At 42.5% G+C, this 26,601-nt stretch overlaps 1 protein-coding gene and 1 pseudogene across 4 annotated transcripts in view; both read left to right on the top strand.

Annotated features, from left to right (window-relative positions):
- Positions 1–26,601, top strand: part of Vps11 (vacuolar protein sorting 11) — a 439,706-nt gene that overhangs the window by 207,745 nt on the left and 205,360 nt on the right. For all 4 annotated transcript variants that reach the window (XR_011044479.1, XM_068373757.1, XM_068373758.1 and 1 more), the window contains exons 7-9: positions 10,309–10,436; positions 10,812–11,021; positions 25,279–25,432. Coding sequence is in view for 3 of the 4 variants with exons in the window: in XM_068373757.1 (XP_068229858.1) it covers positions 10,309–10,436; positions 10,812–11,021; positions 25,279–25,432 (492 nt within the window). In the remaining variant the exon portion in view is untranslated. The remainder of the gene's footprint in view (positions 1–10,308; positions 10,437–10,811; positions 11,022–25,278; positions 25,433–26,601) is intronic.
- On the top strand, positions 21,027–21,395 carry LOC137640461 (uncharacterized; annotated as a pseudogene).

The following is a 26,601-nucleotide window of genomic DNA, read 5'->3' as shown; positions in this document are numbered from 1 at the left end:
CCCAAGCTCTCGCTCTCTTGGACACAAAATCAGGACTAATAAACACACAACACTATTATAAACGTATAAAATAAAACTGTACATCAAGATAAGACTACGAACGAAGAATAGCATCTGCTAAAACCTAAAATAAATAGCAAAGTCGAGTGACGAACGCCCCGGTGGGACGGGTACTAAACTATAACAAAGCTACAACGCTATCTTGTTCGTAGGCTGGACTTGCTAGCAAAAAGTACCATGAGCATAATAACGAAAAAATAATAACGGTTCCAAAGGCATAAGGCCAGGGACTTAACCAAGAACCTAAGTGACAGAGTACTAAACGGGCAGAAAAAGATGAATTCCCAAGACAAGTGAACAAACAATGGCCGCCGTGAAGGACCAGACGGGAATGATAAAACAGACTATACTGGATATAAAACAAAAGCCCGGTACTATAAAAAGCTGTCAAAACAAACTATGGTACTTAACATTGGAATGTGTGAAGATGGAGCTTCGGACATGACGAAATAAATCCACGAGTGTGAAAAAAGCCGAGAGCACCACAAAAAATTTTCACAATGTCGAAGTCCAAAAAGAAGGATGTCGTTCAGATGGCGCTCGCGTCGGGGCGTGGGTGGTGTGGCGCTGGTTGGTTGGCTAGGGCCTTTGTATCGGCCCATCCCTTTGACGAAGGAATTAACTAAATGGAAGACAACCTGTGAATAGTGGATTTCATGCGCCTTTGCTTTATACACGACACCCAAAAGGTGCTCGCGCGAGGGTTGTAACCTCAGCATTCCATGCTTTTATCTTTCTCTGGTATAATTGGAAGGTTTTATCAGAAAAGGTATATTAGAAGGACTCTTTTCACCGGCCGCCACAGGTCGACCCAGAAATAAATATATATATATATATATATATATATATATATATATATATATATATATATATATATATATATATATATATATATATATATATATATATTTCTGGGCTCTGACCCGTGCCGCCCAGTGAAATGCTCCTTTTACATCATTTCTAAGGTAAAAACGGCTATGAATTTACCAGAGAAAAATTTGTATAGGAATGCTAGGTTGAACCCAGCTCGCTCATCTTAATAAGGTGTCGGTTTAATACTGGGGCGTGAATAAATCACAACCAGAGGTCTCGCACCATTTAGATATCTCCTGTCAATATCCCCGAACAGCGAGGCGCCATTCAACATCCTACTACTACTAGGGATCCCACGCCAGTGACGTCACTCCTTTTTCATAGCATGCACTATCCATACATATTTTGCCTCGGTGTGTGAATTTCGTTGGTTTACCTGGAATTACCTCAAGATGTCTGACTCTACTGTCACCCCAGTTAGGGTGCTGCCTGTCTTTTCTTGGTCTGGGGCCAGAAGGAGGGAATCAATCCTCTCAATGATAGGGTCCGCCAACTCTTTGGGGACCGCAGCTGAAGTTTTGGCATGGGGGTAGAGACGGGAACACCATTCCTCAGAGAGGATATAAGGCTGTTTGGCCTTCACGTTGCGGGCGAACCCGCCAATCCAGACCTTGAGGGTAGCCTGAGCTGTATCTTTTTCAAGTTGGGAGCTCTGAAAGAGAACAGACTATTAGCGAGGGATATTTGTGCCAAAGAAAAGTGGAGAAGTCCAAGGACTTCGTAGACACGAAGTGAAAGTCATGCAGGAAGTCCAGAGGACTGTGGCCTTAAAAATAATTAAACGTAATTAATGTAAACCATTGAAATTAATCGTAACTCCCTACAAGTCTGTATTAATGTTAAAAGAAATTGCATTCACCAAGTCAGATGTTAGAGTGGAGGTCATTTTGTAGCAGACTACACAATTGTCCGGATACCAAACAGCTAAGTCATCCACTTGGACAGAACAGTGGGCGTGCGAACGACACACGTCATGGCCGCAGGGTTGATGGAGGACAGCGGCACATGCCGTCATCGCACAGCGTACAGTCTGTAAAATAAAAGATACATGAGTATCTTAAAGGAAAGCAAATTAGGGGCCCGGAGGCCCCGGAGCAGAAAATATGTATCAATATCATGATAAAAAATATTTTATATACATCAAGTATCTTGAAGGGAAGCAAATTAGGGGCCCGGGGGCCCCGGATGCTTAAATTATATCATTATCATGATAAAAGATTTTATTACGACTGTATTATGAATGAGAATAAGTCAGTCCGTAACCGTGATCATATCAAAAGGGGGAAGGGAAGGTCGAGAACTAGAATCGTATATATAAATAAATATATATATGTGACTAATATTTAAAGTTAATCCAAGTAATAATACATAACGTTGGCTCCGGAGAGACAACCAAGGGGCTCAGGACTCATGAACATCCGCCGGAGAAGGCGGAGGGACTAAACAACTCGACCAGATGGTAATGTATAAAAGCTACGTCCGGGATCCCGTAATGAAAGTCTTTACTGTATATATATATCTATATGAGGTCCGTGAGGTGCGGGACACCATAGAGGGGAAGGGATCTTTATTGGGTCCGTGAAGTGCGGGACCGAGAGGGAGTAGCACGTACAAAATAAATAAAATAAAATAATATAACATGACAAGGTACCACGGACCGAGCAGAAAACTTCCCGTCGACCGTTGGCCAAATGAGCGACGGAAAGAAAACGACTACGACCGGGTAGAGCAGTACAAAAAGTGTAAAATAATGTACGTTAGTGTATAATAATAATAGCAAGCCTCACAGATCAACGGGAACTGCCCGTGCAAATAGAGCAAAAGGCCCGGGGGGGGGGGGGGGGACATAACGCAACATAGTGACTCTAACTCGACATGGGGGAGAGAGAGAGGGAAGGTAACCCTGGGGTGGGGGGTACCGGGCGGGAGGGAGGCTAGGAGTGGGGCGATAGCAGGTATACCAACCTGCCAGACCCACGATTGATATGATCACACGGAAAGACTAAATAACACTATAATAAACATAGCACATGGTAAAATAAGATAGGAAGGCATGCTGGATGATAAAAATAATAAAATAATAATAAAAATAACGATACATCAATCGTAAAACAAATGAGGGGACGAACATGAGACAGGAGAAAACCAAGCCTAACAGCGCGGGGAGATAGGCAGGGCTACCAACATAACACAGAGTCAGTGAAGTACCGACAAAATGAAAAAACTAATATCTGACTCATGAAAGTCCCTCGAGCTAATGCAAGAAAAACGAATGACGTTAATAATGAGAAGCATGTCCGTGGCGTGCAAACGTAAAACAAAATTAATGGAAATAGAAACGCCCAAAGGCGACCAGGCATGCCAACCTAACGAGAATACGCTAACGTATATCGTAATAACTGTTATCGTAATAACAGGACATCAATATAATAAAATAACACGGTGTGTGAACCGTGGATACCCAGAAAGTTCATAACGAGAAACAATCAGTATGGGGGACTCATTGTAAAGCGTTAAGAACCACGAGAGAGAGAGAGGAGGAGGCCGAGCGCCATGAAAGACCCGGCGCGGGGTCGTGAAATATTAAACTGTCATAATATAAGCAAATAAGGGCGAGGCCCCCTCCAAAATCTCAAAACTCAGAGATCTGGTACTTAACTTAGATGGGGTGACGGTAGAGTCCGACATCCTGAGGTAAATCCAGGTAAACCAGCGAAAATCACACACCGAAGCAAAATACGTATGGATAGCGCGTGCTATGAAAAGGAATGTCGTCACTGGCGTGGGATCGCTAGTAGTAGTAGGATGTTGAACGGCGCCTCGCTGTTCGGGGATATTGACAGGAGATATCTAAATGGTGCGAGACCTCTGGTTGTGATTTATTCACGCCCCAGTATTATACCGACACCTTATTAAGGTGAGCGAGCTGGGTTCGACCTAGCATTCCTATACAAATTTTTCTCTGGTAAATTCATAGCAGTTTTTACCTTAGAAATGATGTAAAAGGAGCATTTCACTGGGCGGCACAGGTCGGAGCCCAGAAAATGGGTTTAGACAATAGAAAATGTAGCTGTAGTCTATAACGGGTAATTAGAATAGTACAATACATATGGCACTGTATATTTTGTATATGTACAGTATTGTACTACATGCATTGTATTATTTTCCATTTATTATTACATTATGTTGTAATAACAACTTTTCTGGGCTCTACCTGTGCCGCTCCGTGAAATGCTCCTTTTACATCATTTCTAAGGTAAAAACTGCTATGAATTTACCAGAGAAAAAAGTTGTATAGGAATGCCAGCTTGAACCCAGCTCGCTCACCTAATAAGGTGTCGGTATAATAATACTGAGGCGTGATAAATCACAGCCAGAGGTCTCGCACCATTTAGATATCTCCTCTTAAATATCCCTGTTACAGTGAGGTGCCGTTCAACCCCCAGCTCCGAACTTCACTACCAACAACCCAACCCACGCCAGTGACATCACTCCTTTTCATAGCACTTGCTTGTTCGCACTTGTGTTTTTCACTGCGGTGTTTTTCGGTGTTTACCCAGGATTTTGTACACGATGTCGGATTCTACTGTCTCCCCATCTAAGTTAAGTACCAGATCTATGAGTTTTGAGTTTTTGGAGGTAGCCTTGCCCTTATTTTATCTCTATCACAGTTTTTTATTATTTACCATTCGTCGGCCCCGCTTCGTAGCCGCCATGCTGGCTGGCTACCTCCTTTCACTCGTTCTTAACGCTTTACAATTAGTCTTCTATACTGATTGTTTTTCGTTTTGAACCTTTTCGCTGGGTATTATCACCGATCACACCCTGTGTTATATTATTATTACATTATTACGATATTATGTGTTATTATGATATTATACTACAGTACATATCATAGTTCTGATCTTAGGTTGGCATGCCTGCTCGCCTTCGGGCGCTCCCTAGTTGGTTACTTCGCATTATTGCATTTTTATCTTTACCATCTAGTTATTTTGCTTTAGTTTGAGTGGGACTCTCTCGAGGCAGTTTTAGTTTTAATTATTTGTGTTATCCTACCGATCGGCATCTACCCGATATAGTGTTATGTTGGCCCCCCTGTCCAGCTCGGTACTTACCCGCGCTGGAGGGCTCGGCTCGTTGTTCTCCTGCCTCTTTCCCCTGCGTCCCTCTCTTACTATTTTTTTTAGCTGCATGCCTTACCTAGTTCATTATATCATATTATTTTACTTTATTCATTTATACGTTTATGATCATTCCGTTGTTATTTTCGTGGTTCGTCGGCCAGGTTGGTACGCCTGGTCTCCCTGTCCCACGTGATCGCCTCCTGCCCCTTCATTGGCTTGTTCTCGCTGCATCCTCCCGTCCACCTTCGGGGTATGCCCCCCCTACCCCCGCCTACCCCATCCCCACTCCAGGGATACCTCTCGTCTCTATGAGACTTGGAGTCAGCTGTTTTGCCTTACGGGTCGAGTCCTCTCGTTCCCCAGTCCCCCCCCCCCCCCTCCCGGGGTACCTACTGACTCCTTCCCACAGTTGGAGCCGAGAACACTAGCGAGGCTTGTTATCCTATTTACGCTCACTCCCTGCCCTTTTGCAGCCGTTTTTTCTCCGCCCCTCTGATTGGCCATCGATCGGCTGGGGAGATTTCAGCTATGCTTTGGGTTTTTCCAGCGTGATTCCCCCCGTGACGTTCCGCACTCCACGGGACCCAGTCAATAGGATTCCCCCGTGACGTTCCGCATCCCACGGAACCCACATGATGTTAGCCCCCCTTTTATTTGGAAGGAATTCTGTAAGTTTTTAGCTTTCGAGCTTTGTCAAGCTTTGTCAGTTTTGGGTTTTTTTCTTTGTTAAGGTCCTTGTGACCGGCGGTGAGTCTCTGACTCTCCCCCTCCTCCCCCCCTCCCCATTTTTGACCCGCCTACCCCGGTAGGCTAGCGGTGACTCCTGGGTCTACCTCAGTTGTCTCCCCGGAGCCAACGGTATAACCATTACCCATATCATTATATCATTGTATTCTATACTTGACGATGCTCTTTTTGAATGACCATAGCTATGATTTATTTGCAATTTACCTTTACTAAGTGTTTTCTACCGATTACTTTAACGGTTTAGAATGTTATTCTTAGTCCTAGCCCGGCTGATGCCGGTTTATTTTAGTTTGAGTATATTGATTGGTTGAAATATATTTGGCTGTACAGTATTTCATTTTGGTTATACTGTAGCTTTATCATAAGATTTAATGAGGTGTTTTGTAGGGTTTGGAAGGAATTAGGCAATTTGTATGTGAAATATGACTCAACACAAAAAAAAAATCACTTCACAAAACCACTCCATAACGAATTAATTTCGTGTTGTGAGGCGCTACTGTACCTACAGTATTTCAATCGGGGTTTCAAATAATACCCTTTACAATGGATACACTTGTTTGTCTAGAGTCATCCGTTTGTGAGTCATTTGCTTCCAAGAAACTTCATGTAGTAGTATTCTTTGATTTTGATAAAGTATACGATACCACATGGAGGTATGGTATCCTTAAAACTGTCTATGACTTTGGTCTAATTGGTGAGTTGCTTTTATTCATTTAGACCTTTTTAAAAAGACGGTTCTTTCATGTTAAAGTAGGTAATACTCTGTCTGAAAGAAAGTGCCAGGAAGGAGAAGTTCCACAGATAGTATTACTTTATTTGCGCTGGCAATTAACAGATTTTTTTCTGTGATTCCAGATGATGTTCTCCACACACACTTCATGGATGCCCTTTCTGTTTCATTCGTAGGAGCAAGAATGGGAACAGTTGAAGCTTTAACTCACCATTGATCAACTTAGGAGATGGGCAGATTTGACTGGCTTCAAGTTTTCTACAAGTAAAACAGTGGTCATTCCTTTTTGTCGCATTTTTGGCATACATTCAGACCGAGATATATACACATCTATAAAACCATCGTATTCCCTGTGTTGCATCTCAAAAAGCTAAAATTTAAATGTTTAGAGATTATAAATATTTTTAAAGTATTAGCCCATACATCATGGGGAGCTGATCGTCAGACTCTCCTAAGACTGTATAAAGCCCCTTTTTTATACAAACTTTTATATGGATGTGAAATGCTGTATATTCTTCAGCTTCTGATACCAAGTGGAAGATTTTTTATTTCGTTCACCATACTGGCATCAGATTAGCTACTGGTGGTTTTAGATTATCCCTTATCCCTGGTCTTTTAGTTGATGCAGATGAGTGGCCTCTGGACTTATATCACCAATCCACTATGGTCAGATAATGGTATAGGTTAGAGGCTTCCTAATTCACTGTCATTTAAAGCTGTCAATAGAGAGAATTTCTTATTTTATGATGAGGGTCAGTGTATATCCGCAGGGCCTTATGGATTCAAATTGAAAGCAATGCTAAATAGCCTGAATCTTTCTAGGAGCAGGGTAATACCTTTTAGGCTATCAATTACCTCTCCATGGAAATTTCCAGAGATCTATCCTTGTAATTATTTCACTGGGTCTAAAGACAACATGATAAATGGAGAAATGCGGTCCATCTTTTTAGAACATGCAAAACATCACAGGGATAGTGGATTTATATATACAGATAGCTCCAAATCCAGTGCTAGCGTTGAATTTGGTGCATACAATTCTCGTTGTAGTTGTAAACATGCGCTCATTTAACATCTTATCTTTACAGCAGAGCAGTATGGTATCCTGACTGCTTTTAGAAAAATATCAGCATTGAAAGAGAATAATTTTACTTTTTTTAGTGATGCAAAAAGTTTGTTGCAGGCACAGATGGTTTTTAATCCAGCCAACCCTTTAGTTTTGAAAATTTTAGAGTGGCTCTATATTTGTTGCACTGCAGGTGAACAAGTTAAGTTTTGCTGGGTCCTGACTCATGTGGGTATGCCTGGAAACGAAGCGGCAGACAAATTAGCAAAAGAGACACCATCAAATTACTTCCTAGAAGATATCTTCTTCCTAGTAATGTCTTTTTGCCTGAGATATAAAAGTCTCTTGGTGATATCTGGAAACGCTACTGGAATTTTGTTGATCAGAACAAGATGAAGGAAGTAACAAATGCTATACTTCCTTGGATGTATGAAAATATGCCAATAAGGTGTGAGACTGTCCTCTGTCGCTTTAGAATTGGCCACACATGTTTGAATCACAAGTTCCTGATGACTGGCAGGTGTCAGCCATTTTGTGATGATTGGTTCCTCTGACTTTGAAGCATTTACTTATTGAATGTCCCGTTCTTGTTTGTGTCAGGGAACAATTCCTGTCTGAAGCTTATGGTGAGAATGGCAGGTACATCCTCACCAAGAGTCTTGGAGGGGACATTTTTATGATGCCAGTGGCATTTTTAGATTTATATTGGAAGCTGGTCCTCTTATTTGTTTTTGAATATATTAAATTTTAAAAGTTTCATTGTTATTTATTAATTTCTGTTTTTATTCCAGTTTTTTATCCTAAAGTTATTATTTGGTAATTAAGCATACTTAAATTGGCATCAATGACCACAGATATTATGATGCCAGATAATTATAAATCATTCATTTATTCATGACAATAGGAGCATTGCAATGTCCCTAGCATTGAAAAGAAGCTACCCTCTGACGCAGGTATTGCAAGCGGGCATGTGGAAGCGTCAGAGGACCTTCATTGCCCAACCTGCAAGACATGACCCACAGGAACATGGAGATGTTCTTCATTGGTTCTGTGGTTGCACTACAGATGGTTTAAACACCTCGGGCTCCTTGATGGCCAAGTAGCAGAGGGCTGAGAGCAAAGTTTACTTTGGATTAGTCTAGGATGAATGCATAAGAATTACTGGCTCTTTCTTTCTTTCTTCTTCCCCTCTCTTGGGGAATTAGCACCCAGGGTCCTCTGCAAAGCTGGCCTCACCTATCTGCAGGTAAAATAATTTTATTTGTGTAACCTAGTATAGAAATAATACATGTTGCATCCCCATATCCCTAGCGAGGGAGATTGGGTAATATCTATGGTACCCTTGAAAGATTCTATGACTCTGAGAACTCTTACCTAGACCATCACAATGCTGGTATCACAAGCACACAACTTGCGAAGGCTGCTGGCTGTGCGCAGCATGGTGTTTAGCAAAGTGCAGGGTTTCTATCTACCTGCAGAGCACGTACTGAGAAACTTCGGGTCAATCCCGAGAAGCCAGTAGGTGCGGACTTCCACCCTCCTAAGGAGTAAGTCATCCCCTATAAATAGTGTATGGTTTGTATTACTTTCGTAACAAATGACAAATTTGGAACTAATTTGTAGTTTTCATAACGATGCAAACGTGGAGCTATTTATACATATAGGCTTGCCAGCACTTATCCCCTTAGAACTCCTACCTGCAAGCAAAAGTGGTTACTTAGCCCTGGTGTGTGAGTGAGCAGGGTAGCAGCCCTCCCCCCCTACGCTAACTAGCGGCTAGGTAGTTAAACCCTCCCTTAAAGCCTTAAGGCTTGTCTTTCAGCTTTGCCGAAAGTAACATCCCCATCCCCTATAGATAGCTACAGATTTGTATTATTAGGAAAATTACCAATTACTTTAATTTTTTTTCATATTTAAACTTTTGATTAAGGTCAGATGTTAAACTGTTAGTTATTGATCATGTCTTTTATATCATCTTTTCTGAGCATTTTTAGTAAGAATTACTCCTGACCTTTTTTGTGTTTTGGAATTTTTCATAAAAATCCCAGCGATCATCAGTTTAGTTGTCGATTGTGTCATTAAAGAGCCCAGATGTTCCACGAGACAGTGCTTTGGAACCTTAACTATTCTGATCTTTGCTATTGAAATAATTGTTGTTGTAGAAAGTAAGGTAGTTGTAGATGAGGAATCTTCTACTCACTTATTTTTATTTCCAAGAAGGCAAGATTATGTTGTGGGCCTGTTGGGAGCCTTAATGAATATTTAGGAAGGATTATTAAGTCATAAAAAGTGAAGGATGAGGTTGCATGACAGAAAAAACGTGTGACTTTATTTGCAATCCTTCTTCTATCTCACTCTCCAAACTCTTAGCTGCATGAGTTTTTCTCCTTTTGGATGAATGGCCTCTCAGATCCCTGTGCTGGACATTCTGGTCCAATTTCATATATCCAAAGTAGTACAGTAATCATTGTTACCAGTGACTCCAAGTTTTTTTTTTTTTTGCACAGCACTCGGAAACATTTATTTCACATTGCCAAAAACTACTGTAGTACCACATGCTTACGATCGCAAGATTTTCTATGTAATTGAGGTTTATACACTTGCAACAATTTCTATTAGGGATTTCTAACGTGTGTTTTAACTTTCCCATTTTCTGTGGCCATAGGTATATAATCTTCATAATTTATAGCTGATGTTTTTATATTTTGCAGGCTATTTATAGCTACACTACAGATAGTCGAGGATCTTGTTATGTGTTTGAGGGGGAGAAGTCTCAAGTGTCATGGTTTAAAGGTTACCTCATTGTTGCAGCTGTTGAAAAAGGCTTGGCTGGTGGCAGGTGAAGTATTTGATTTTCTTGTATATCCATACCCAAAAAGTTTGGATCATTGTAATGTCCAAATTTCACAAAATCTGTAAAAATTATGCCAGTGAATGGATGATAGACTAATTTTTTAACCTAGCATCTGAAGACAGGAAGCTCATAGTTTCCTGAAATATATAATGATCCTTAATTTTCAAGATGAATTTTCTATTTATTATAAGAAAAAAAGGAATTTGAGATTTGGTAGTAGAATTTATATTTTGCAAAATGTCAAAAACATTCTTTTTTGTATATTTTTATTTTTCTGAAAAGTGAAAATGAACCTAATTTCCTTTTAAAACTTACTCTTTGATGAGAAGTGAAAGATAACCTGATTCTCTCATGTTGCAGAAACAATGAAGAAAGTATCATTGTTTACGATCTTACCAATAAATTGGTTGCGTTAAGCACTCAAGTCCAAGGACTAGCAGGGGCTGTGGGAGAATGGGGAAGTCTGTATCTTGTCACCAAGGAACCATCAATCACTCATGTTATTGAGAAAGATTTGCACAGCAAATTTCAAATATTGTTCAAGAAAAATCAGTTTGATGTGGCCATAAGGTAAGAAATACATTAGCAATTGAAACTAAAATAACCACATACAGTACAGTACGGTCTCGAATTATGGGTGTTCGAAAAATGTGTTTCCCCATTTATGAGGTCGCCAGTTTTCAAAAATAAATTTGGTGTATCTGCGAAGGTGTTCAAAGTCTGCCAGTCAAGCACCACAAAATGTATCAAATCTATTGTCTTCGCAAGTATATTGGTAGGCCTAGGTACGGTACCTGATAATAAATGTAACCAAACTATATTTACCTTACATTTTATTAACATAATTTCATAATAAATAGCCTATTTAAAGAAAAATTCATATCAACAATGAAATAAACTTTTAAACTATGAAAGACCTGATGATAAAATGTAAACAAGAGGTGTGGTTACTTCTTGGCAACCTTTATCTTTCTCTAACCTTTCGATAGTTTTAATAGTAGTGTTAATGAGGGCATATTAAAGTATTATTGTTGTTTAGTACAGTAGCATATATATACAAAGCTTTATTTTTTCCCATTGTGTGTTCAAGGTTTTCACTCATAGATTGCTTTTGTTTATCGGCAGTGAATAGCCAAAATTTCGGTAATGATTAGGCAATATTCTTTCATTCATATTTTAAATAGTAGCCTATAGATTTGCTTTAAAGAAATTGTTTTTTATTTGCATAGTACACTGTATATAAAAATCTCTCTCTCTCTCTCTCTCTCTCTCTCTCTCTCTCTCTCTCTCTCTCTCTCTCTCTCTCTCTCTCTCTCTCTCTCACAAATAAAATCTTAGTTGTTCCGTAACCGAAATACAAACCACGCTATTTAATTTGGGTATTACTTTCGGCGTAGCTGAAACGACGAGCCATGCTAGGGGGTAGGGGATGGGTAGCTAGCTACCCCTCCCCCCTCTCCCTCACACACTGGTGAGTAGCTCACTTTGCTTTTGGCTCGGGTGATGAACAGACGTGTCTGCTCCCGCCCTCACTTATTGACAGCCTTAATCTTTTTTTGCTTTTTCTTTGCAGTGTGTGTTTGGAAGTTGGCCTCTACCATTATGCGGAAGTGCCCTGGATTACCTGACCGCCCTTGTGGCACATATATGTCGGCGGTCGCAACGGACCCTCACACCTTATGTCCGTTCTGCAGGGGCCAACGGTGTGATAGAGACAAAGTATGCAGTGAGTGTAAGGAGTGGTCAACCTCCCTGTAGGAGAGGTTTTCCCGGCGCCGGAAGAAGAAGTCCAAAAGGGATCTTTCTCCTTCAAGGGTTTCCTTGAAGAAAGGAAATTCCAAGGACTCTTCTTCAGTAGCCCGAACCTCCTCCGAAGCTCCCGCTCAAGCGGCCTCTTCCGAGAGACCCTCGAGTGGTAGCGTAGGCCGTTCTTTTGTTGACCGACCTCGGGGTTCGGGAGAGGGAGTTGCCTCCCATAGCGAGGCAGCTCCTCCTCCTCCCTCGGGGGAGGATTTATCATTGAACACTGTTGCTAATGATGATTTGTTGCAGCTTTGGGCTTCCTTGGGGCTTAAGGGCTCGCCCTCCAGGGAAGCCCTGTTTGACTTAATCCAGTTGGGGGCTGCTGTCAAACAGTCGCCGGTGGTAGCAGAGGTTGACCCTCTGTCTATCGTCGACGTTGTTGTGGCAGGGGCCTCCAACGAGTTAGGTCGAACGCCTGCCTTGGTTCCCGATGCAGCTGAAGGCTTAGTTCCTCCCTCCGAACATCCTTCGAGGGAGGAGCTATGTCCTACGGTCTCTCCTGCAGGTGATTCTCCCCCTCGGGGGAGTTCACTGACAGAGACTCCTCTTCGGAGGACTGATGATGGTCTGCCTGCTGCCCCCAGAGGACGTATCTGTCAGAAGGCTCGCCCTCCTCTTTGCCGTAGAGGCCTTCCTTCTCCTCACAAGGGAGTGAGGAGGCGCCTCTTCGGCTCTTCTCCGTCGCAGTCCCCCGCAGAGGATCCTCCTCGCTGTGCACCGACTGTTGCAGTTGCATCCTTGGACCTCTCTGCTGATCGTTCTCCTTCGCCTGCCAGATCTTCGGACCTGCCGTCTCCGTTCCTGGCTGCTGACGCTCTTTGGGCGCCCACGCATCCCGTTTTCCAACGGGCACCGATCCCTTTGGGGCAAAAGGGGCTTTCTCACAATGTGAGTAAGTCTCTTAAGCACCAGGTATCCCCTGCACTTCAATGTTCTCCTGCGCGCAAGCGCTCACCTGCGGTGAAGCCTTCTCTACTCAGAACTTCATCCTCGGAGACAACGCCCCAGAGACCTTCTGCAGCTGAGACTACTCGCCATCGCTCTCCTGCTCGCTAGCGCTCTCCTGTTCGCCAGCGGTCTTCTCCTCGCCAGCGTACAACAGCGCGCCCTCATCCTGATGCGCGCCCCGCGCGCCCACAATCTCCTGCACGCCCATGATCTCCTGCTCGCCAGTGCTCTTCACCTGCGCGCCAGCGTTTGCCTGCACGCCATCGTTCGCCTGCTCGCCCACGATCTCCGGATCTGGGCGCAAGAAGGAAGAACCAAGTTTCTCCTTTTCTTCAGCGTTCGCCTACGCGCCATAGGACCTCGCCAGCTCGTCAGCCATCGCGCGCAGACACCAGATCCTGCTGTGCGCCCTCCTGCACGCCCACGCGCTAGGGGTAACACCCCTGCGCATGGGCGCTCGCCGAGATCCTGCTCGCCCACACGCTCGCGAACAATCTCCATCGCACGTGCAATCGCTTCCACCCCCGCCTGCGGTTCCTGCTTCTTCAGATCGCGCAACTGCGTGCTATCGATCTCCTGAGCGCATGCACGCTCCTTCGCCTGCGCGCCAGCGTGCCAATGAGCCCTCTCGCCATCTCGGAGATCTCATGCGCGCCCGTGCACACCCTCACCTGTGCGCAGTCGCTCACCTACACGCCCTACGCGCCATCGTTTGCCTGCGCGCCATCGCTCGCCTGCGCGCCATCGCTCGCCTGCGCGCCATCGCTCGCCTGCGCGCCATCGCTCGCCTGCGCGCCATCGCTCGCCTGCGCGCCATCGCTCGCCTGCGCGCCATCGCTCGCCTGCGCGCCATCGCTCGCCAACGCGCCATCGCTCTCCTGCACGCCAACGCTCGCCCTCGCCATCATCCCCGCGCGCGTGATCGATCGCCTGAGCGCGATCCTAGTAAGGTACTATCGCGCGAATGCCAGCGCGACCCCCAGCGCGATCGGGAGGCGCAACGCGTGCTACCGTGCGAGCCACCACGCGAGCCTACAGGAACGAGAGCAGCCAGGTCATCCTCACGTGCCCCCCCCCCCCCCGCAAGCGCAGACCAGCGAGCTCGCAGGAGGGAGGGAAATCGCAAATGGGTCCAGGAACCAACCTTCCTCTTCTTCCAGGCAGGTCCAGCAGTTGTGTCTACTCCAAAGGATCGCCCGATCCCCTTCCCGTCGGAGGGAGTCTCTGACAGCGCTGCTGTCAGTAAGCAGCCATGGTTTGGATCCCTCATCAGAGCTGTCGTGCAGGCTGTCAAACCTGCCTTCGCTGTGATGGGTCTCAAAACTATGGCGGCTCCGACCCCACTGAAGAGAAAGAGAGGAGTAGAAACCGTGGTAACTTCTCCGAGGGTCAAGCTGGCTCCTCGGACATCCTTGAGGAAGGCTCCCTCTCCCCCCCAGACGTTTTCTCTCTCTCCCGTGGACGAGCATTTTCCGTCCTCAGGGGAGTCTGACGAGGTGAGGCGTTCCCCCATCGCACCAATGGGAGAAACCCCACCTCGCGCTGGAGAATCGTCCCAGGTGGGAGGAGAGAAGAGCCCTCAGACGTCGTTGTTGGAGTCCTGTATCCTCCCAGGAGGGAACCCAAGGATTCCAAGACAGTCGCCAAGTCATCCTCAAGGATCCGTCCAGAACCTACTAGACCCGCAGTGAACGTCCACGTGTCCCCCCAAGAAGAGCCTTTGGGGACGGGAGACTTCGCTGCCAGTTTCCCAGGAGGGGAGCCACAAGAGTCAGAGCATGCCTTCTGGCAAGTCCTGACCCTGATGAGGCATCTCAACAGGATTCCCGATCCTGAGATTCCTCCTCGCGAGGGCAAGGACACTGTCCTGGACCGAGTCTTTGGCACTCAGAAGCCCGCTAAGGCCAGTGCAGCTTTGCCCTGGTCCCAAGGGGTGAAGAGTGCCAGGGATAAGGTCAAGGGCCAGCTCTCCGAGCTCGCCTCCTCCAGCCGTGGAACAGCTGGCAACAAACTCCTCCCGCCTCCTCGCTTCTAACAGAGGAGGTACTTCGAGATCTTGGAGGAGGCTTGTTTAACTCTTCCCCTGCACCACTCTGTGGAAGAGCTTACCAAGGGAGTCCCTCTTGAGAGACACTCCAGCCGGCAAGTGACTTTCTCGGCGACTGAGATCATAAGCCAGGAGAAGGTCGTGAAGTGTGCCATGCAGGCTAATTCGTAGCTTGACATATGGCTGGGATCTCTTGGCATCCTGTTGCGATCCGAAGATTTGTCTAAGGAGCGCACCAGGAAGGCCCTGGAGACCTTCCTCCTTCTCGGGCCCCTGCACCATTGAGTTTCTAGCCCACCAAGTCTTGAACTTGTGGGCCAACTCAATCCTGAAACGTCGTGATGCGGTGTCAGAGAGGTTCCACACGAAGGTCCCAGCCGTCGAGGTCAGCAGGCTCAGACATTCTTCCCTTCTAGGGAAGAAGCTGTTCGAGCCTAAAGACTTGGAACAGGCAGCCGAGAGGTGGAGGAAGTCCCGCCAGGACACCCTCCTTCATAGGGCTCTTACATCAAAGCCCTATAAAACTCCGGCACCTCAACAACCTCGCCCGTCCAAGACAACGAAACCGGCTGTGGCAGCGATGGCAACGGTGTCGAAGCCCTTTCCTGTCTTTAAAGTCCTCCAGGGGAGGAAAGAATCCTAGAGGGAGCGGCCGAGGCCGCAAACGCTAGGATTGGCAGTCCCCCTGCATGTCCACCAGTGGGGGGATGCCTTCAAAGTTGCGCAGACAGGTGGCAGCAACTCGGGGCCGATTCCTGGACGATTTCCGTAATCGGTCAGGGATATCGCGTCCCGTTCATAACATCTCTACCTCCCCTGACAGCGGATCCAGTGTCGTTGAGCTCCTTTGCCATGGGATCGGCAAGGGGCCAAGCCCTACGAGCAGAAGTCCAGACCATGTTAAAGAAGCGCGCTCTCCAGGTCGTCGTTGACGGTTCCCCAGTCTTCTTCAGTCGACTCTTTCTTGTAAAGAAGGCGTCTGGAGGCTGGAGACCAGTCCTCGACCTCTCAGCCCTGAACAGGTTTGTCAAACAAACCCTGTCCAGCATGGAGACGGCAGACACGGTCAGACTTGCGGTGAGACCACAAGACTTCATGTGTACACTGGACATGAAGGATGCGTACTTCCAGATCCCAGTCCATCCGTCTTCAAGGAAGTACTTAAGATTCAGCCTAGACAACAAGATCTATCAGTTCAAGGTGCTGTGTTTCGGTCTCTCCACAGCACCTCGGGTATTCACCGGGGTGTTCACACTGATTTCTTCGTGGGTACACAGGATCGGCATCCGTCTCCTCCGCTATCTGGACGACTGGCTGATTCTGGCAGACACGGAGTCGACCCTTCTTCGACACCGAGACAAGCTTCTGGGACTTTTCCAAGATCTAGTGATCATGGTAAATCTCGAGAAGTCTTCTCTGCTTCCAACTCAATGACTGGTATATCTAGGCATGATCTTGGACACCAATCTCCACAAAGCCTTCCGATCAGACGACAGGATAGCAAGGCTGAGGAGGGTCGCAGTTCCTTTCCTCAGACGAGAAGAACTCCCAGCCCAATCGTGGTTACGTCTCCTCGGTCACCTTTCTTCTCTGGCCCGTCTAGTTCCAAATGGTCGCCTCAGGATGAGATCCCTGCAATGGCGACTCAAGTCCCGGTGGAATCAAGGACATGATTCCCTGGACATCTTGGTCCCAATGGGTCCTGTGGAACGGACGGATCTTCAGTGGTGGGTGACAGAGGAAAACCTACAAAAGGGAGTGGATCTTCTCATCCTCCCCCCGGATTTGATGCTGTTTTCGGACGCCTCAAAAAAAGGGTGGGGGCCCACGTTCTGAACCACAGGACCTCAGGCCTATGGTCAGAATTAGAAAAGTCCCTCCACATAAACCTGCTAGAAATGAAGGCCGTGTATCTGGCACTTCAGCAGTTCCAACAATACCTGGCGGGTCACTCCGTGGTGGTGATGAGCGACAACATCACGGTAGTGGCTTACATCAACAAGCAGGGAGGTACCTTTTCACAGCAGCTATCCCATCTTGCAGTAGAGATACTGAGATGGACCGAAGTCCACTCGATTCCACTATCAGCTCACTTCATTCCAGGCAAGAGGAATGTGCTTGCCGACAGTCTGAGCAGGGCATCTCAGATAGTGAGTACCGAGTGGTCTTTGGATCGTCTAGTAGCCAACAAAGTCCTGACTTTGTGGGGTTCCCCGACTGTGGATCTGTTCGTGACAGCCTTGGATTTCAAGCTCCCGCTGTACTGCTCCCCAGTCCCTGACCCCAAATCACTCTGGCAAAATGCCTTTCAACAACGGTGGGACAACATCGACGTTTACGCCTTTCCCCGTTCTGTCTGATGAGAAGGGTACTCAACAAGACCAGAATATCGGTCAACTTTTCAATGACCTTAATAGCTCCGCTATGGCATCATGCAGAGTGGTTCCCGGACCTTCTGCAGCTCCTGACGGAACTCCCGAGACAACTTCCTCCTCGACACGAGCTACTCAGACAACCACATGCCAACATCTTCCACAAAGCCGTAGCATCGCTACGACTTCACGCCTGGAGACTATCCAGCGTCTCCTCACAGAGAGAGGCTTTTCGCAACAAGTTGCGGAAAGGATGTCTGGACACCTGCGAAAGTCATCCGTAGGGGTCTATCAGGCAAAGTGGAGAGTCTTCTGTGGTTGGTGTCGTGGAAGGGGTATCTCTCCACTCGATGCCACTATTCCAGCGATAGCGGAGTTTCTCGTGTATTTGCGGGAAGAAATGCGCCTTTCAATCTCGGCAGTGAAAGGCTATCGCTCAGCCTTAAGTCTTGCCTTCAGGCTCAAAGGAATGGACATTTCCTCTTCGCTGGAACTTTCTTTACTCATACGAAGTTATGAACTTACCTGCCCCCAGTCGGAAGTGAGACCTCCTCCATGGAACGTGGTTCAAGTCCTCAGGTCTCTTAAGAGACCTCTTTCCGAACCATTACGCCAGGCTTCTGATCGCCACCTGACTTGGAAGACGGTGTTCCTGCTTCCTCTAGCCTCGGCCAAGCGAGTCGGCGAACTTCATGGTCTCTCGTATGACATCGCCCATTCAAGGCGATGGGGGGAGGTAACGTTCAGATTCGTCCCTGAGTTTGTAGCTAAGACTCAGAATCCAGGAGTTCCGGACCCCTGGTTCGACTCCTTCCAGATTTCGAGTCTTCGTTCTGTAACAGATGACCCAGACCATCTCCTACTGTGCCCAGTAAGGAGTCTGAGGCTCTACCTTAAGAGAACAGCTGCAATTTGTCCTCGGGTGCAAGCATTGTTCGTGAGCACAGGAAGGACGAAGAGGAGGGTCACTAAGAATACAATCTCAGCTTGGATTCGCAGGGTTATCCACCATTCCCTGAATCCTGACCCTCCTCCGTCACGTCGCCCTAGGGCATATGATGTCAGGGGCATCGCTACGTCCCTGGCATTCAAGAGAAATTACTCTGTGACGCAGGTTCTACAAGCAGGGGTTTGGAAGCGTCAAAAGACCTTCACAGCCCACTACCTGCAAGACGTGACCCACAGGAGGCTCGATACGTTCTCTATCGGCCCTATGGTGGCTGCACAACAGCTGGTTTAAACCTCAGGCTCCTTAATGGACAAGTAGCAGAAGATTGAGGGCATTGTTACCCGGTTTTAGTCTGCATGAATGAAAAGGTATGCCTGGCCCTTATTCTTTTCTTCATTCTCCCTTCTCTTGGGGAAAGTAGCATCCTGGGTTCTCTGCACAGCTGCCCTCAAACCACTGCAGGTAAACCATGTTTCCTTATGTTCCTAGTATTAAGTTAATACTGTCACGTCCCCATACCCTTACGAGGTGGTATTGGGATCGTCCTAACCTAGATTTCCATCTAAAGGACTCCAGGTCAACTTCCTAGGACGAGTCACACTTCACTCCTTCACACATTAGCTTACGTAGGCCGCGGTCCTTGCAGAGCAAGGCACTTGCGAGGTGCAGGGACTCCTTACCTTGAGTTCTAACACACTCAGATACTGAGTCCCCGGGCAAAAGCCAAAGCCAGTACGGCTGGGACTTACCACCCTACCTAAGGGTTAAGTCACCCTAATTAAATGGCGTGGTTTGTATTCCGGTTACGGAACAAATGACAAATTCATAGATAATTTGTATTTTTTCTAACCATACAAACCTTAGCTATTTAATCAAACTTGCCCGCCAGCCCTGTCCCCTGGGAAGTCCTACCTCTAAGCAAAGTGAGCTACCCACCGGTGTGTGAGGGGGGGGGAGGTTAGCTAGCTACCCCTCCCTTACCCCCTCGCTAACTAGCGAGGGGGTAGTATACCCTCATTAAAAATCTAATGGCTCGTCGTTTCAGCTACGCCGAAAGTAATACCCTAATTAAATAGCTAATGTTTATATGGTTAGGAAAAATACAAATTATCTACGAATTTGTCATTTCACATTCAGCAACCTGAGTTTAAGAATGAAATCAACATGACTCTATTGTTAGTTGTGGTGAGAAATTCCATGCTTCAGGTGGTACAAGAAGTTAACAAAAAAACACGACATTTGATTACACCAGGGATCTCTCTCTCTCTCTCTCTCTCTCTCTCTCTCTCTCTCTCTCTCTCTCTCTCTCTCTCTCTCTCTCTCTTTTAGGTGCTATACAATTCTTACACATAGAAGAACCAAAATCTTTGTTTCTTTAAAAGTGTCAATTGAATGTGACAAAAAATTATACCATGTGTAAATCCATTTCCAATGGTGGCTTAACCCTTTGACTGCGAAAAGCGAGTATACTCGAAAATTAAAATTTCTCCCTTAACTGCGAAAAGCGAGTTTACCCCACGGCGGCGAAAAAACTTTTTGAATAGCGCCGCCGATACTTTTGACATTCAAGTGTACGCTGAAAACGTTTGCTGTCCAGTAGGTGCTGCCATCTAGTGACCAGAAGACAAAACAAAACTTAAACAAAAACAGGTGTTATCAGCTGATGCGACGAAGTTCACGTTGTTTACAAACATCAGGTTTTAAAGGTATGTATTTATTTCAGTAATAATTTATTTATTCTAATTAGTTCTTGAATATAAGTAGACTATAATAAGTCTGATTAAATCATTAAATAAGTGTAAAATATGGTGTAATAGGAGGTAATATGAAGGGCATCTCTTTCAAGCCTAGTAAGCCTATTTTACTGTAAGTTGGCCAACTTCGATTATGTTATGATAGGCTTTGTGTATAGGCCTGGACTTATTATAATGGTAGAATATGATGTATATTACCATAAACTCTAGGCCTAATATCAGTGTCTTCAAATATGTGATAATATGCGAATTGTAAAGACAAATCATAGGCTACCGGTAGGCTACATACTACTCACCTCTCTCTCTCTCTCTCTCTCTCTCTCTCTCTCTCTCTCTCTCTCTCTCTCTCTCTCTCTCTCTCTCTCTCTCTCTCTCTCTCTCTCTCTCTCTATATATATATATATATATATATCATATATATATATATATATATATATATATATATATATATATATATATATATATATATATATATATATATATATATTATATATATATATATATATATATATATATATATATATATATATATAATGTGTGTGTGTGTATATGTATATGTATATGTATATATATATATATATATATATATATATATATATATATATATATATATATATATATATATATATGTCTAGTAGCTATAAATGTAATTTCTTTATTAGGGTATGCTAATTTTATTTTTTACTTTCAGGGTCACCTATAATGGCTTCAAAAAGGAAGAGGTGTGCAACACACGGGAGATTGCTGATATTCTTGCAGAAGAAGACTCAGAAACAGAAGATTTATTTGTACAAAGGGAAGAAGAACTATATGAGGATTATGAAGCAGACGCAGATGAAGATGCTGATGAAGAAGTTGAAGATGCTGATGAAGAAGTTGAAGATGATGACTTGAATAAAACACTAACTGATGATTCATGGGTGAATATAAAGAATGTAGGCACAGATCCTCCAATAAAGGTAAAGTCTATACCAATTTATTCAGAAACTAATAGGGCTGTAAATTTAGATGACTGCACTCCATTTTTATGCTTTTCTAAGTTGTTTCCTAATGAAATATATGATCATGTAGCTGTGGAAACTAACCGGTATGCAGCATACATGATAGAAAAAATGCAACCTTTAGCCCCTCGATCACGGTACAGAGCATGGAGAGATGTGGATGCAGGGGAAATAAAAGCATTTATTGCTATTGAAATTGCAATGGGATTAGTGCACAAAAGTAGTCTAGCAAGCTACTTTTCTAAAAAGTTTTGGCTAACTGAGACACCTGGTTTTTCCAATATAATGTCACGTGACAGGTATGAAATTATCCGTTCCTGTCTACATTTTGCAGATAATTCTGTTGATGGTAATGATGACAGACTTTATAAAATAAAACCAATTTTAGACATGGTGAAAGATCTATATTCTAAATATTATGTAAGTGGTAGAGATTTGAGTGTAGATGAAAGTATGGTGAAATTCAAAGGGAGGCTTTTTTTCAAGCAGCACATGCCTAAAAAGCCCACCAAATGGGGAATTAAGGTTTGGTCTCTCTGTGACTCTAAGACTGGTTATCTGTTGAAATTTGATGTTTACACAGGGAAGGGGCTAGATTCCAATAAAGGCAAAGGACTTGGTGCATCTGTTGTAGAAAATTTGTTTGAAGGCTTTGAAAACAAAGGCCATGTAGTTTACATGGACAGCTTTTTTAGTGGAGTACCCCTTTTTCAAAAACTTTGAAGTAAAGGTACTGGAGCATGTGGGACAGTTCGTCCAAACAGAAAATATTTGCCATCACAGATGAAAAAAGTAAAACCTAAGAAAGGCCAGCTACCAATAATGTGGAAGAGTAAAGATGAGGAATTGGTTGCTGTCGATTGGCAAGATAGTGGTAGAGTAAATATCCTTTCGAGTGTTGGGGACACAGGTACAGTGAAAAAATCTATTCAATCTAAGAAAGGGGTAAGGGAAGTAGATAAACCATCTTTGCAAGCTCAGTACAATAAATATATGGGAGGGGTAGACCTTTTTGATCAATTCTGCTCAACCTACCCCTTCAATCACCGTAGCAAAAAGTGGTATCAGACACTCTGGCATTTTGTGATTGAAGTTGCTCTTGTAAATTCCAAAATTAGTTACAACTTGCAAAATAGAAAGAAACTGACCCAGGTTGTGTTTAGACAAGAGGTAATAAAAGGATTGTTAGAAGGATATAACACAAAGCCAAGAAGAAAGAATGTTGTTAGGGACTTGGTGGAAAACAAGCGCTTGGGGGAAAGGCATTTTATTGCTCAGTATGAAAATAAGAAGTACCTACCTAATTGTAGTGTTTGTTCAATATTGCCATCTCAATGTTGCAAAAAAGGAAAGGGGACATGTAAGAGGAAGCAGACATCATATTTCTGTAAACAGTGCCCACAAAACCCTCCTCTTTGTGTTGTCCCCTGTTTTGAAATTTTTCATACTGTGATGAATTATAAGAAAACATGTAAATGTAAGGATGAAAAGAAGTAAATATGTCTTTTTTGTCAATTGTTTGTAATTTTTTCATATTTTTTGTAATAAAATTTTACTTCCATAACTTTTCTGGTTTTATTAACAATTTATGATATTTTCCAAAATATAACAAAATTTGTACTAGTTTTGAATCAAAATTTAAGTACATAATCATAACAATATTTCAGTATATTTCATTAATTTAGTTATTTTTCATCATAAAAAACATATTCCAACCCATTTTACATGTCAATTGTGATGATATGCAATTTTCGTAATTTTTTTGAAAAAGTACGTTTTTTGGGTAAAAATGGTAAAAAATGTGTTAAAAACAAAAAAATATAGAGTTTAAGAGTCATGAATAGATGGAAAACATTGTTTCCAATATCAGGGGGTACTTAGCAATTAATTTCTACAAACTTCAAAATTTGCCGGCAAATTACGTTTTTCGGGGACAAAAATCCTCCCAGCACTACGCAGCCAAAGGGTTAAAACACAGCATCCGATTTTGCCAGCAGATAACTATTTTTTAGGAAACATCATTGCACTTTAGAATATTGCTATTTAGATAGTTAATTGTGTTTTAATAAAACATTTATGTACTTTTGTTTTAAATTTTGGGTGTATATTAACAATTGAGTAATCCTGTCTTTTTGTTTTACTTTTGGCTGTGATCAGATCAGCTGATATCTAGCTGCCGCTCTCAAGAATATGCGTGTGCAAATACAATAACACAGTATTGTTTATGGTATTTTTTAACTTATTCAAAACATCTATTCAGTTAATATTACATAACTTATCATATTTTTCATTTAGTGCATTTATACCTATAATTATAATTACTCAGATTTCTCTCTCTCTCTCTCTCTCTCTCTCTCTCTCTCTCTCTCTCTCTCTCTCTCTCTCTCTCTCTCTCTCTAACAAATGAAATATTTGTTTTTTACGTAAGTTTCAGTTCAATACTCACTGACGTAGCCGGCAATATTTTAATTTCTCGGTCAACCAGGGTGCGCCATAGTAGTTATTTAGGGCACGATAAATTTATTTGGACAACTTATTAAATAAGTGTGATATTAATAAAACGTTACAGCAGAGAGTTAAGTGTATTCATTTGCTATCAAAAAACCACCAGGATTCAAATTATCCTCACTTTCTCCAATCTTGCACCATCTGTCACATCGAACGTTATAGTGTAACCCAATTGTTAGATGGCTTTAAAAACCAATCTAGTACTTTCTTCTCTCTTTTGCAAATGGTTCCATAATTGAGGTGGGTAAAAGTTGATATGTTATGAAACTGACTTATGACTGAAGTTAGGAAAGGTATTTTGGGTGTGGAATGGACAATTATCCTTTGTAACAGTTTAGAATTATCGTAAATTATCATACTGTTATTAGCGGCAGTTTGCCATTGTTGATGAAACGCAAACAAAATGATTTTCCTGTATTACTACGTATGTAGGAATTTATATGGATACGGTAAGTAAAATATTTGTAATAACACATTCACTAAAAGCTCTTAATATCATTAGTTATCACCTTGATCATTTGTGTTTATTGCGTTCGTTTGTTCATCATGATCGACGATGGAGCGTACAGTAAACAAACAAAAGGTTTCCTTTTAGGCGGCGTGTGAAGGAAAAACATATAAATAGCATTCATGTCATTTATTTCGAAGTTCTAAGAAAAAATTAAATAAAACAACATTAGTAATAACAAAATCATCATATAATGAATACTGTTGCTGCAAAAACTAACTTAAACACAGATGTGTAGTTCGTTTGTTCGTTTAACTTCGTTATGATCATCAACAATAGTTTCCGTTTTAGATGGTGTGCTTTTTGACGTGTTTAGGAAATGCATGATATAAAATCGCCTTTATTTCATTAATTTGAGGTTTCAATGATACAGCAACAGCTAGTTGACAGTGTTGGTTTTGCTATTCACCAGTCGTCTTATATAACAGATATGACTGCAATTCAATCAAATTTGTCTTAATTCTAGGTTGTGTAATAAGGGGAAACACTGGTACTTACACCCATCCTGGTTGTAATTTAAACTTTCTCAAGTTACTAAAACTTTAAAATTTTTTAAATCTCATTTATTCAAATGAACAATTTAATATTGAAAAAAATACAGTATAGTGCATAGAAAGTATTGAAGATGTGTAGTAAAAACGTTTGAATGGCTAAGTTTCTGTTTGTCACGGCCCTAATGTAACTATTCCTGTTGTGTTTCAAAATATGCCATTTTCCATTTATGCGGGGCCATTGATCGACCAAATTCTCACATAATTCGTGACCGTACTGCACAGTAATTAACATGTATACCGTAGCAGAAAGTGAAATATACCATTGATATTATGATGATGTTTTTTTATATTTATATTTAGTTTAAAAGCTTTATTAGGAAGAATAACACTATAGACTATGTATTATTTTTCTTGAGAATCAACAACCACATATTAACTTTCAGTTTAGCAAAAACCCAAAGTTGTGACCCAGAGGAAGTTGCAGAAATTCTTCGGCAATATGGCGACTGGCTCTACAGCAAAGGTAACCAGTCATCAGCAATGGATCAATATATTAAAACCATCCCACAGCTTGAACCTTCGTATGTTATAAGAAAAGTAAGGCCAAAGTTTTTCTTTTCTATTTCAAATATCAAAATAAGAATTAACCCTTTGAGGGCCATTAATCTTTTTTGATGTCCAGATATTCAAATATTACCAGTTCTTTTTTCTCTTTCTTTTATGATTTACACATATGAAAATAAAAAATATACAAAATTATATATATATATATATATATATATATATATACAGTATATATATATAAATAAATTTTATATATATATATATATATATATATATATATATATATATATGTATATATATATTGTATATAATATATATATATATATATATATATATATATATATATATATATATATACATATATATATATCTATATATATATATATATATATATATGTATATATATATATATATATTTATATTTATATATATAAATAAATATGTATATATAAACATATATATTTATATATATAAGTATATATATATTTATATATGTATATATATATATATATATATATATATATATATTTATATATAATATATTTGTTATATATATGTATATATATATTCAAATTTATATATATATATATGTTTATATATATAGATGTATATATATATATATATATATACATATATATATACATATATATATAACGGATTTTGAGCGAAGCGAAAAATCTATTTTTGGGTGAGATGGCCATGACGTCCTGATGGAAGGTTCCTTTAGTAGCTTCCCAAGGGTATATATGACTACAGTGATATTCCCAGAGAATTAAACCAATGGTGTCACAGAATTCTAACTTCTGGCGCGAGTACCTTTAAGATTACTCTCAAGGGTATCGTATATAATCAGGGGACGTATTCTTGACATGCCACATGGCAATCTGCACAATGAACAGCCTTTACGCTTCGAGGGGGATACGTGGCAGAATTAGAAGGGTAGCCGCAATAAGATTACCCTGGTTCCCCTACTACTATCGTATCACAACTGCGCCAACTCCCTCTGGCGGTCATTTTTTGTAGCGTTGAGCAAGATGCTACAGATACAGTAGATCAGGGGGGGGGGGGAAACCGTGAAGATCTTTTCATAGAAAAGAAGGGTGGGTCCATCAGGACGTCATGGCCATCTCACCCAAAAATAGATTTTTCGCTTTGCTCAAAATCTGTTTTTTGGGCTCAAGCCATGACGTCCTGATGGCAGT

This window comes from Palaemon carinicauda, chromosome 5, assembly GCF_036898095.1.
Source record: "Palaemon carinicauda isolate YSFRI2023 chromosome 5, ASM3689809v2, whole genome shotgun sequence".
Lineage (NCBI taxonomy): Eukaryota > Metazoa > Arthropoda > Malacostraca > Decapoda > Palaemonidae > Palaemon > Palaemon carinicauda.
This window is presented reverse-complemented; position numbering and strand designations above follow the sequence as displayed.